General features: G+C 41.5%; 1 protein-coding gene across 2 annotated transcripts in view; it reads right to left on the reverse strand.

Moving 5' to 3' along the window:
- SSBP1 (single stranded DNA binding protein 1) overlaps positions 1–14,358 on the reverse strand; it is a 24,047-nt gene continuing 9,689 nt past the window's right edge. For both annotated transcript variants that reach the window (XM_078597117.1, XM_078597118.1), the window contains exons 5-7: positions 2,775–2,862; positions 1,145–1,233; positions 1–871 (exon numbers count right to left, since the gene is read on the reverse strand). In XM_078597117.1, coding sequence (XP_078453243.1) covers positions 798–871; positions 1,145–1,233; positions 2,775–2,862 — 251 coding nt within the window. In that variant the 3' untranslated portion in view covers positions 1–797. The remainder of the gene's footprint in view (positions 872–1,144; positions 1,234–2,774; positions 2,863–14,358) is intronic.

The raw sequence follows: 14,358 nt of genomic DNA on the forward strand, positions 1-14,358 counted from the left end.
TTATTTTTCACAACCGACCGGTTGCATGTTTATTTAAAAAAACAAGAACCTTATTTGACACACGAAGAATCTGCACAACATGTTGTTTTTTTCCAAAACAAAAAAAAGGTTATTCATCACGGAGAGTATGACTTCACATGAGTGCCATTTCAATTACACCGACAACGAAATGAACGCGCGCAAAACAACAAGACAAAAACGAACAGAAAATGTAAATACAACAGAAATCAAGTGCTCGCGCGAGCAATGCACGTTTGAAGTAAGCAGGCGCGCGGATTGTCGCGATCGCGAGTTTTGCGCGAGTTGGGTGTGCTACTATCAGGACTATAAACACTTTTGTGGAAATTAGAAAATTTCGAAATGTTGAAGCGCTAATGTGCTTCTCTCCGTGCGGAACACTTCCACCCTATTTTCCACCGGCTCGGCAGACCCTTTTTTAAACGCAACAGACGTAGGCGGAGTGAATTTTGCAATGTCTTGGAAGACAATATCTGCTGACGTGTCCATGGTTCCAAAACCCCAGTTTTGAAGGTTAAATACCACACTTAATCCCACACATCCAGCGTTTTGGGTGTACCAATCAACAGATATAATCCGAAGCATATTGGCTCATTTGCGTGCAAAAGGAAGAGATTGGGAAATTTCACAACCTCTCAGTGTGGGTGCAGCGGGTGTCCGTTCACTGGCCAAACTCTATAGAAGGTGGCATGACTTAACTTCTGCAATCCTCCGGTCCCTCCCAACCCACCACACATCCACTGTCACACCACCCATCACGAGCATCTGATGATCAGTGCTCACAGCTGCATGTCCTCGAGCTCAGCTTTTCGTCCATCGTCTCTTTCAGGGTCACTCAAGAAAATGATTTGCTCTGCGGACGGAGGGTTAAGACAGACAAACGGGGTTACGCTGATGCACGCTGGGTTTTTTTTACAGAAATATTTACATCCCTTTTGTCAATCCACTGCTGGATGAAGGCCTTCTCATGCCAAGCTGGATAGTGCTTGGATGGTGAGCATAGTTCAGTAAAACAATGTATTTTGATGCACATCCCTGCTGGCCAAAACTTAGCTGCATGGAGATGTCCGAGTGTGAGGAGCACCTGCTGTGATATATAATGCACCTGCTATGATAAATAATGCACCTGCTATGATGCTGGTGGCACTCCTCTTGACGTTGTTCTTGTCTGTGTACTCGCCGTACTCCAGTCGTCCTTCCACATAGACACGAGCCCTGAGCAGATATGAATGAAATACATTAATCCATCCATTTATTCATTCATTCATCCATACATGTACACATTCAACCAGCCTCTCCACACATGACAATATGTACCATCCATTGCGCAAGTAAAATATTTAACAGCCTCGCAACGTCAACGACACCCTCGTATAAGTTTGCAAATAAGTCAAACAAGAAACAGCAAATGCAAGACGAGAATAGGGGTGTGCTGCCATGCTGTCATGCATTATGGACATACTACCTTGCAGAAATTAAGAAATGTAAATGAACGCGTGTGCTGATAGCAAGGGCCTATTCAGTATAGCAAGACACAATACACTACGATGGCAGGGCAAAAGCATGCTGCCTGGCTGCATTTGCCATATCCACTTGCCAATAAAAACTAAAATATGACTTCAATGAAAATCCTATGCAATACGAAAATAAAACAAAAATTTACTTTTTTTCCCTCAGCCTTTACAAACATCATCAACTGATAAAGTTGGTGTTGCCATCACAACGGACTCTATGATGATTATATTATATGTACCGAGCCATGAATCCATTCTGTAAGCAGCCCATTCAAACATTACTGTTTCTACATTTGACTCCAATTTAAACAGACTCACAGATATATTTTTGACTTTCGAAGGGCACGCCTAATACTTAATATCTGCTAAAATGAAACTGCTCAAGTTGAACCCAAGCACTGCTGTCAGAAAAGTCCCTTAATTTCGATGGGCATATCTGTTCAATACAAATTGGGGCTCTTCATGATGCTTAGTCACATAATGATCAAATGAGACCAGTTTGTAATCAGAAAGGGTGACCTGGGATGACCTTTGTATGTTTTTTTGATGTGCTGGGGTGTCCCCACCCCCCAACCGTGATGAGGAAGGACCGAAGACCATTTCGAAAAAAAATTCCATGTAAATTTAGAATTTCCGGACAGCAGTTTGTACGAAATGATTGTAAAACCACCAAGGCACTCTGTCAAGGTTATCAGACTTTTATAAACGTAACTATTTGCATTTCGGCATTCACTCGTAAACACGGAGTTTATAATTGGATAATTTTCATGAAAATGCTGATGTACTCTTCACAGCAGCTGAACTCTTCACACAGATAAGATCAATATGCAAATAAAAAAGTGGGTGTAAAACTCGTTGGCTTGACCCGTGAGCTAATGCTGTGAATTTACAATGCACATCGATGTGAAACTTCCTAAAATGTATTTAAACATTGCAGTTTTGAATAGGAATGTATAGAATCCAAAGGCACTTAAATTGTGCTTTTTTTTTTATTAAGAACTGTGTGGAGTGGTATTGATCGCCGCTTGTGGCACAGGCTGACCAATGTGGTGAAGTATGGCCAAAAAACTACTACGATCTGCATTTCTCTCATCCAGTGCTGAACTGATGGGCGGTTGCACATATATAGTTTGTATATTCCATAAAGTGAATACCCTGCATATAAACCACGAACAATGAACTGCAAAGAACCCGCTGGGTTCCAGCGGACTCAAACCCCAGCTTCTTTGAGGGGCAACTCACCCCTTCTTGACGTACTGGAATGCAACCTCCCTCAGGCCGGGTTTGAACACGGACACGCGGTGCCAAGTCGTTTTCTGGGCGAGATCTCCTGAGAGGGAAAGACACACACATGGGGGTGAGACCGCACGTTATCGCCTATTCACGTAAGTAGACCTACCTTCCTTACCCACGGCTTAATTTCTGACCGAATAATTTTTGGGTTTCTGTAGGCTGGAGTCGGCACGTGACTAATAGTCACAGCAATAACGAGAGGTATGTTGGATGTGGTGTATTGGGAGCGGAAATATTTATCGGGTTTGCTGACTCGCACACATCCCGGCTGAAATGAAGGTTCGGTTACACGCAACGGTTTTGCGCTGAGCCAGCAAAGCAACCCCAGCCACATGTGCGACCTTTACATTTTCTGGCATTACAGCCTTTATCTTCTGCTTTCACATCCTGATCACTTTTTAAATCCTTTATATTAAGTTCGCTTGCTTGCTTAGGACCGTGCAAATCTTTCGGTCGTTTTTTAACCCACTTCCCGTGATCCAATTGAGCTGACATTTTGCACACATACTCGTTGTGCGTGACAATGCATTTTCGTGAAAAAATTTTTCCTAAATTTTACACTGTTTAGGGAATTTTATTTTATTTAATTACCAATTGTTTAATGCTGCCAGACAATCATCTGACCCATAGGTGGCAGCCATCTCAAGCCAGAGGACGAGAGGACTCTAGCCGCCCCGATGCCACGCATATAAAGGATTTATAGTGAAAAACTTTGTTTTTACGGGTTAATTTTTTACAGACTAAAGTCCACTAAATATCTGAGCATGAGACAAAAATTCGCCAGACTTCACTTCACAACGCTGTCCCATGAAACGCTGTTCGCTGCTCCCTTGACAATCCCCAGACCGTTTTGCGCGCCTGTGACGTCACTTTTAAGCAAGGGTCATCAAATGTTGCCAATACCACTCCACAACCTTTCAGCAGAAGATCTGTAATTATTTTACCATAATACAGAACAAAGGGTGCAGGTTAACCTCAAAATGACCCCGTTTAGACTGTGTGAGCTCACAAAGGAGCGTAATAGAGCTAAACAATGGGTTTGACGTAAAACTCCGGGAAACGTAAGGACAACACAGTAACTGGAGCACTCATATGCACTCCCGTAGAGCATGGGTTTTAACCACGCCTGAACAGGTGGAAGCGTTAGCAACGCACAAACCACTCTAACACTCGCAGTGACGCGCACTCACTTGGTTTCGCTCAAAGAAGATCGAGGCACAGTTACTCGACGTGTGCGACAAAATAACACAAACTACCGTCCGATGAAAGCACCAAGGTTACTGTTGTGAGTACAGTATCACATTTCACGACCACTTTATATCCCAGAAAGTGATTTTGTATGAAACTCAAGTACTTGAGCCCACGATACAAAAACTGAATTAAAGGCACACTCTTGCTTTCTGATTTGCTTCAGGAATTCACAATCCATTTAAAAACAGAGCCCCACAGAATTACACATCATTTTCACGAACACACACCGAGGGAAAAGTGGCATTTGTGATTTGCATCGGTTATTTGTACTGTATGTCCAGGAACTGGGAGGAAAGTATAGCTCTCTACTTACAGATATCCCTTCAGAGATTAGTGATGCATCGATTAAAATTGATTAATATGGCTCACGATTGATACGTGCATTAGAATCAGGAGTTTGAGACATTTTTTATTTGTATAATCATAATCGGCAGCAGCCACGACTTATCCACTACTCGATACAAATCCTCCCCAAGCCTTTGCCATCTCTCACGGTATTGCGATGCATATACATCATAAAAAAAAGTTATCTATCAAGGGCTTTCATTGCTCCGTCTGCATGGGGTCATGTTGTCGTGGGCTTGCTCTCACCAAATAAATGGGGTAACAATTGACTTGGAGAATTACAGGCCCATCATCTTTATTTAACCATTCTGGTAGCACAACCATTCTTGAATAGCATCAGAAACAAATTTGTGACCAATCTTCAAGGGGGGTGAATCATTACAGGCCTATAATTAGAATATATTAGAGTTTTTAAAAAATGCTAGCCTAATAGGAGAGAAGCACTGAACATCAAAAGCAATGTGCCAGTAAGTAAATAAACTGACTCAGTGAGTAAATACATATATTATGCATTTTTAGAACGTTCCCACGTTAAAAACGCAGCCTTGTGCCATGGACCACACCAAGAGTCAACCATGAAACAAAGTTCACACACATTACAAACCAATCACACAAAACATTGTTTAACAGCGGTGCACTCCTGTAAACCAGCAGTTTGGCCACAAAGGATGGTGGGTCACATACAGGTGAAATGCAACGTGGCTAGGAGATGAGAGCAGAGCAAGTGTGCAGAGCTTTGAGTGTTAACCTTGTGTGCATGGTGGTTTTTCTGTGGGTACTCTGGTTTCCTCCCACAAAGTAAAACACTCTTCAAAGTGGACTTGGTCAAACATCCAAATGCAGGACCCTCAACATTTTTTTCTTCAGATTCAGTTAAGATTTCCTGGAGAAATAAAATTACAATATAATTCTATGCATTAGCGTGAGTCTATAAATTGTATTACAATACATTCCTACGCTCGCAATGTCTTAAATGAGGAACCGGTATTATTTCGTAAACATCAGCACTGGGGATACAAATGCAGTCGGGCATAATCCTGGAAATCAAGAAATGTTCCAAAGGCCTGTTAAAAGCTTTATGGAGGATTTTTTGTCTCGTTTTTTGTTGTCGGCATACAAAGATTAATCCATCTATTAAAACATATGGCAATGCTCACGATTGAAGCATCAACAATTGTATAGAAGACTGTCTATTTATGATTTATGTAATTCTGTACTGGTTAATGTTGTTGTTTTTAGCTATGCTGTGTATTCACTTTGTGACCCAGGTTCCAAATTGATTTTTTTCTAGTTTCAACGATCTCTCACCTGATTTTAAACGTTTTCCTAACAGAAGGTAGGCAGGCAGATACAAAAACAAGACAGTATGAACTAGACATACAATGCAGATAAGACAAACGAGATAAAAACAAATCAATGCTTGCATTGAACTGTTACCGAGAATCACTGCAATTTATAAAATCCCAAGGATGGATCAGTCATTGCAAAAGCGTGAAATTTCGGATTATTTTAATCAGCTACAGTCAACTGATTTGACTGCCTTGACTTAGCAAGAATACAGGAGCTCATGTGGAAAATATGAATAGAATAAACATTGTGTATTTTCATCCCGTGACAAATGATTTGTATGGCTTCGCGATGAAGCCGCTCATGTCCTTATACTTTCGGAGGCAAAATCAGTGGAAAAACGAACAGCCCGGAAGATCCCGCATTTGAGGCTTCGCAGCGACTGGAGCATTATTTTAAAAGGGCACATTAATTTTGCTTGGAACAAGTGAAGCGCGTGAATGATCCTGCGAATCATCTTACAAGTAATTCACAGAGATAGTCATATTCTTGTGCCCACGCTGTCGCCCCACTGGAACTCATCCATCAAGCAAGCACACCCGGACATGCACAGAGTTAGCCTCCCCACTCTCACACATTGTTTTTTTAACCTCGCTACATTCATAATTATCACGGTCTCATAATAATAACCATACTACTATTAAACATAATCTCTGCCTCGAGTTTCCTGGTTGGCTGCTGGCTGGGTTTCTTTGCAACCAACTAATAACTCTGTAAGAATAGATTTTGCCCTTTTTTATGGCAACAAAACAGGTGTTAAGATGTTAAAACACCAAACTGAAACCTTTTACAAGGAATCATGTCTGCATGAACCACAATACTTGTGGTCAGAATGCAAAAAACACTCTGATAATATATGCATTGTCCTTGAAACTGATTGGTCCACACCAGAGACAGCTTTCTTTTGAGCCTCGTCTCAAACGGTGTTCGACCAGAGGACGCCAAAAGGCGTACAGCTCAAAGAGATTTTTTTTTGGTTTGGCTGCTGCAGCTCCTTACTATTAAAATTCCTTCCCTTTATTACTGCTAACCCTACTTCCTCCCTTTGTTGCTGCTAATCCTGCATAATGCACGGGCATAATATGACTTTGAGACCCCCCCCACCTCCTACGCATTCCATATCTGCATTTTCCATAAATATGCAAAATTCCTCTGTTGATATGCAAATTCCTTTGTCAAGGCGCCCTTCCTCCTCTAATCCAGCTTAAATATACACTGCCAAGCTTGGTGGTGTTCATTCAGACGCTGTTTTTCCGACAAACCTGTTCTTCATCTGAGGACGGCTGCTTGCGTTGTGGCCAAAACGTCGTGAGAATTGTATTTAATGTTTTATTTTTATTATTTTATTATTTCCCTTCTACGTGACATTACTGAAAGAACCAAGAAGATGAGCTCAAAAAGAATCAATTGAAATTGAGAATAATTCAAATAATTTCAATCTCTGTGATAGCTCTAGGCTCAGCGCAGCCTGGAAGAGTATTTCGATTTAAAGCTTTCGTGACTGCAGGGATTCATCTTCTTGGTTTTTTTCGGTAAAGTCACGTAGAAGGGAAGTAATAAAATAATAAAAATTATGTTTTATTTTTATTATTTTATTACTTCCCTTCTACGTGACTTTACCGAAAAAAACCAAGAAGATGGAAGCGTATTATTAAGTAATACACAACACATTGCAAATCCTTACAGGTGAGTCACATGCTAAGTGGCCGATTACTGATTTATTACATATTTGCATACACCCCCACCTCTGATCTCGAATCCTGATGGGGTTCAACAATGATGACGTCATCCTGCACGATTTAAGACCGAAAGCTTCACTATTCTGGCAAATCGCCCGAAGATGCTGGATGTAATTTCCAGCGAAACGTCGTACTCAAATTGTAAATGTTGTGGATCCACTCTTCAACACACCGGTGGGCTAAAGTAGTGAACTATTTGTCTTTTGTCAACGTGACACATTTTTTACTGATTGGCCGTGTCGGGTGGTGGAGGGTTGCGACACATTTAGCAATAACGCGATCTAACCCAAAAACCTTTTATGAATAATACTGGTCGCGAAAGCCTACATGCTAAAATAACTCTGTTGTTGGTGGCTGCGAGCCGTTGCCACCTGAACCAGCTGGGTAACTGGATAAACAGAATTTTCCAGGTAACAAATACATATTGGTTGAAACAGCGGAATAAGTTCGGAAGACATAATAAGACGGCTTCACCAATGACGTGGGAGTAATAAAGATAGAATTGACACTTCATTTTAATTTTCTCCAACGTTTCACAATTTGTGCTCCAATTAATGTAATTATTTTGCAAGACTATTAAAATCCTAGAAAATATAAAAACTCAAAATACGTCTCATTTTATTTCATAAAAAAAAGTGGATCACTTTTAGTGCTTTGAGTACGAGATTGTGAGTAGAGTATGAAAATGACAGCTGTCACTTACTTTCTATTATATATTTACAGCCCTTTGTAAATATACTGATGAAGGCCTGCCCATATCGTGTCGGTCATAGGGGATATTTGACCATAACTTTGCCACGCCGGTCAGTGTGGGTTGGTGACGGGAAGGCCCAAGTGCAGTTCAGACCTAACTTGCCATCTATGTTATTGATGGCCGTTAAATTAAACTCAGGTCGCCAGGCGAATAGCATAGAGCACTCAAAACTGCACCACCACTCCTCCCTAATGCCTTTAAAATCTATAAAATAGGTTAACAATTCACAAAATGGTCCGTACGCTAGACAATCCATTACCCTAAACGTTAGCATGCTATGTATTTTTCCGTGATAAGGCAGTGTAATGACAAAAGAGCGGAGGTTTTTTGTTTCATTTGTACTTTAGCAGGACTTTTCATTATTTGCCAATAGCGGTGTGTTCACACCCTTCTTAGCTCTAACGTTACACATTTTATTTGACCACTTGAAATCTCTCAAACACTGCTCCCATCATGCACGCTCATGGTCTCTAGCACGACGCAGGAAGGAAGCACATCCCATGTCAGATTTAAAAGGAATGAATCTACGTTTATTTTCAAACACTGAAATTAAACATGGCGCACAAAAGCACAACGTGCACTTTTTGATTTGTATATGTACGTTAAATGCTACCTTATACAAACATAATCGTGATAGAATTAAAGTAAAAAAAAATATATTCAACGAACATCTTAAAATGATCTATATTGACACAAGCGTACTTGATACACATTTACATAGTATTCGCCAATGCAGCAAAAGTTACCACCTGCTCGTGCGGCACAAATATTTGTACTTTTATATGCCACAAAGGCACTATCACAATCATTGTGGAACAGCCAAGCCCTAAAGACAACTCTCTACTAGCAAATTCTTTGTACATAATGCTGAGAACTTGCATTGCTCTTCTATTTTGTGCTGACATTTCAATCGACCCGCAGGCACCACCCCACCTACACCGCCTTTGCCCCCCTACCCCCTCCCATCCCAAGGGTCTAACACCAACCCACCAATGTATTTGTCCCCTCCAATGCACACCTATAAAAAACGCACACCCTGCGCTTTGAATTGTAGAGACATTGCGTAAGCCCCAACTTAAAGGTCTGTCCAGTGTAACCTGAAAATCCTGCTTTTAGTCCATGAGCCCAGACCAGATATTTCACTTGTCTCTACCACTTGAGGTGGCATAACTTTAGTGTTTCCAATTTCTTTATGTGGCCAATAACAGTGAATTGTGTGGTAACCATTTGAAATGAGTGGGGTTATAAAGTAATTCACTGTTATTTGCTGTGGAAATCCATCGGTACGGCTAATATTTTGCTACCTTTCGTGATACCAATTTCTAATCTGGCCCATGGACTCTTTGTGTCAGTTTGCAAACACGTAAAGCTTTGATTTCACAACAAGCATTTGCAGCTCATCCCAGCCGTCAACTCCTTGGGGGCCAATGGTTGGTTTAAACATTGCTGCTCCGCGTGTTACGATTAAATATTGTTGTGCATGAATCAGGTCGTGTGCGTGCGGTGGGGTAAAGTGTGGATATTAACATATCTTCTGAGAGATCTGACAGGAATACAGTAGAAGAGGCAAAAAATACCCTAGAGGGAGCTCTCTAGAACTCCCTCGAGTGGAGACCCTTCTGCAATCAAAGGTTTGCGTTTATTGTAAAACTATAATGTACACAACGGTTTGGATAATTACCATTATGTATCATGGGCCCTCCTCCTTTGCCAGTACCAAAATATGAGAAGAGGTTTTCCCCTTTTTTCTGGCAACAAAACAGGTGTTAAGATGTTAAAACACCAAACTGAAACCTTTTACAAGGAATATTGTCTGCATTAACCACAATACTTGTGGTCAGAATGCAAACAAAAAACACTTTGATAATATATGCATTGTCTTTGAAACAGATTGGTCCACACCAGAGACAGCTTTCTTTTGAGCCTAGTCTCAAACGCCAAAAGGCGTACACTCGTATAAAATATCTCCGTGCTCACAAAAGTTACGTCACCCACTGCCTCATGATACCACATCACGATTAGTATGGTGGGCTAAGTACGGTGCGAAAGAAGTTCAACATAGAAACATATTATTTACATTACTTCCAGTGTTTAATTCAATCCCAAACAAAAAAATCAATTCGGATCAGCCAACATTTCGTATTGATGCCTAATTATGAGATTTTTCTGAATAATCAGAAAGTAGGGAACATATCCCCAGCACCAGGGATGTAACAATGCATCGATTCACCAAATAATACCGACTGTAAAGCCCACAATATTGCATCAAATTGCATAAAAAAAAATAGTTTTTCAATTCATGTACGTTGGGCACAACCGGTTCATGTCCCCTGGAGCCACTTGAGGTGCTATAAATTGGCAAAAAAAGTATCCACTCTTAAATGGAATCGTGACCTCGAATGTAGACAATTCATGAAAGCGCCTGGGTTGGGGGACATGTGCATCATTCCACACATAGAAGATGTGCACCAAATATTCAAATGTCATGGAGGCGAATAACATTTGATTACGAGCACGTGACAAGTAAAATAAAGCAGATGTAAAGTAGGCATAGAAAAAACATGTTTAACTGAAACGTGTACACAGGGACACTGCCGCTGCTATGCTGGAATAACTTTGCAGGTGCGTGTTCATTGTGCACGCGCGTATGTATGTGTATAAGCCTGGGGTAGCAGTTTTGCAGTGGTTAGCTCATTACTACAAACCCAGCAACCTGCGCTCGATTCCTGCCTACGACAATTAAAAGTGGTTAATATTTGAACCGGTCTTGGGCCTCTCCTAGGTCAACTCAGTCTCAAGCGGAGTACCAGGTGTGGCGTGTAAACACCAGCACTGGGGAAACAACGATGGCGCGGCGTGGTGTTGGCCACCCACCGCCTTCGTGTGTCATGCCGACCTTGATAGGTGCTTGCTAACAGCAACTTCCCCAATAGTTTCTTAAAGGCTATACGAGGGATCTTTGTCTTTGTCTATCGCTCAGAGAGGACATCAAGCGATGTAGAGGGGAAATCCACATCCGTGTCCTGCTCTTGTACCTCCGCCAAGTGCTTGTTCAGGCAACACACAGCGATAAAAGGGTGCGTAGGGCAGCAGGGTAGGTAGTGAGGTAAAATAAAACCGCAGGGACCACCAACACATTACCTCCTCCCTCTCGCCAGGACACGGATCGCAGCATTCCATTCATGCGTTGTAGGATTTTTGTAAGCTGGCCGATATCCGGGACACAGCTCGTACCCTTTGTATGAAACTGAGTGTAACTAAGCTTGTTAATGTTAGACCAGTTCAACCTGAGTGGGCACAATATCACAAGATTTTAGAAACTAAACAGGATGGAGCCTGGTCAGTAGGAGTGGATTGATTCGGCCCACCCGGCCATTCAATAAATTGTCGCGATTAATCAATCTGAATTGTTTGACCATACTTCACCATGCTACGCAGAGTTGCTCAAGGGTGTGGCTGAGGACTGGTCCAGACATCACACACCACTGATGTTAGCCATGGTGTGGGAATCGGACTCAGACCACAGGGTCCACGGTGGAATACGTGAACCGCCACTCCACAGCTCCACTGCCACTTTCAATTAAGGTAGATAGATAGATATCGACATTCTTAAGTGAAGGCATTCGTTCACATGTTTGATTACCGTACAAAAGACACTATTAGTTTAATGCAGTGGTTCTTAACCTTTACTGCAGCCTTGCACCCCCTTGGTTTTCAATCGTTAAAAATGTTAGGTTAATAAATACATAGGTTTGATGAAACACAGTAGTTGTACTTACGTGCCCATGCTTAATTTGTGTTTCGATGATTTACCCTCTAAAGAAATATGGCATATCTCGCACCCCCAAGGAGTGCATGCAGCCCAGGTTAATAACCACTGTTTTAATTATTTAATCACATCACCCCCACGATTACATTCAAGCTTTTAAACTTATTTTTTTCCAAACGACTTGTAGTTTCTCATTTGTAATAAATACATTTTTTTACAGGTACAAGTTGATGCATGTATCGTAAAATAAAAAAACACACCTATTTTAATCTACAAACTGATATATTGTTACATAGCCACAGGACTCACATCATTCTTACTCACTCCTAAGAAGCAAAAAAAAATTTAAACATAAAATATACGCCTGGCAGGCTACTTACAGCTCACAATACAGACATCATATCGATTTACTGTAGAGATTTCACTCGTTCTTAGGAGACTGACAGACAAGCCATTGGTATTCTTGAGGTGACTGGGAGGGTCAGAGGTCATAGAACTGTGCTGGCACGACTGAGGCCCTTATCTGAAACTGGGTTTTTAGCCACCTGTGATCAAACTGGCTTCCCATGTGTAACAACCCTGGTCACCAATGGTACACAAAATATCATAATAAATGTAGTTTTGCACTTAACTTGAAAAAAATATCACTCTGAGTATTGTAATATTGATATAACTGTCAGGTGACAAATACTAGTCACACAGCAGTGATAAAGCACAACCCCACTTTGTAAACAGAAAAAAAAGACCACTGTGATGCACCTCTTCCACAGCCAGTCTCAAGACAGATGAAGGCGCACTGCTCCGTATTATTTCTGAATGTATTCTCACAATTGGGATTCATTTGGTCAGAAAAAAACGGAAAGCTTAAAAAATAGTTCCTGTTGAATGAAGGTTGACTTGCTGGAGTGGCCAGTCTTTGAGGTCCCAACAGCTCCAACATTCGTGTTGCCATTGTGAAACACGCGCCACTGGTAATGAATGAAAATGTCAATGCATAAGGCATTTATTTTTGTCTTCTATGCAGGCGGCACGGTGGTGGGGGGAGGTGAATAGGAACGCAAGAACAGGAAACGGTGGCGGCAGGAGACACTGATTCACATCTGGCATATTGCTGGTGCCCAGGTTGTCCGAGCAACAGGATTATAGCCGATTGCGTCAATTTCACCTCACCATCACGGAAAGTCAATTACCGGCGCTCGTACAAGCGCCGTCACTGATCCCAGAAATCCAACCCAGCTGTCCAAGGCGTGACGCGTCCGTTTCTCCGCTGCCACAATTCATGATCTTCCATCGAAGATTAATAGGGACTCTTAAGTTCACCGCTACAAAACCCATTTGATTTGTTTGACGCAGAAGGTTGCTAAACTGATCAGTACTCAGTGCACCGACGCAGCTCTCCATTCTGGCAAAACAAGGCATTTTGTTGAAATCCTCAGTCAAAATGCGTCTTAAAGGTTAAGTCACTCAACACCTCTGCTGTTGTTCCCATTGTCTGGGATTCCCTTCCCTCTGCCATCTGTGCTGTGGACTCACTGCTCCTGTCCCCATCTAGGCTCAAAACCTTTCTCTTTCACTTTGCATATGAATGACTGTATCCTCCACATTGAGTGCCATCATTTGCACCTTACCTTTCAAAAATATAATCTGTTTTTAGTGATTGCCTGTGATGCACATGTTCCAGTACTTTGTATATACATTTGCATTTAGACATTATATATATCTAAATTGATAATTCAAGAACTTACCAAAGCATAGAGGCTAAATAATCATGTGACACATTTTGTAAGATCAAGACTGTGCCATTGTCCTAAAAATATTTAAAAAATTGGAAATAATCTACAAAATGTAATTTTAAAAAACACATTATCAGACAGATGTCGCTTGCATTAAACCAAAATATAACCGTCTCTACGGGAACCCATCGCTCCCGTAAAAAAATTACTTGGCGAGCTCCCACGGACAAATACACTACACTCAATTAAATTTATATTCACAACAGCCACTTAATCCATTGACATCCACCACTGACATGCTGTGCATTTCAGAAGCCCTGTAAGGCTTAATGGATTTGCACACCTCATAATTGTTTTTGACTTTTCCTGGGCAATGGGGAACTTGCTAATGATCTACGATAACTGCCTTCCTATCAGACAACTGCCAGCTCCCCCACTCCTCTTCCCTGGGTGCACTGACGCACGCATCTCTTGTTTGCAGCTCCACATGCACAAGATATCTAAGCACATTCTGGTCGCAACATTAAACCCACAGCTTTTGTCACACAACCCGTGACGTTTATCATTAAATGGCATGTAACGATGCATGGATTAA

Source organism: Lampetra planeri, chromosome 8 (genome assembly GCF_965212315.1).
Source record: "Lampetra planeri chromosome 8, kcLamPlan1.2.h2, whole genome shotgun sequence".
In the NCBI taxonomy this organism is placed as follows: domain Eukaryota; kingdom Metazoa; phylum Chordata; class Hyperoartia; order Petromyzontiformes; family Petromyzontidae; genus Lampetra; species Lampetra planeri.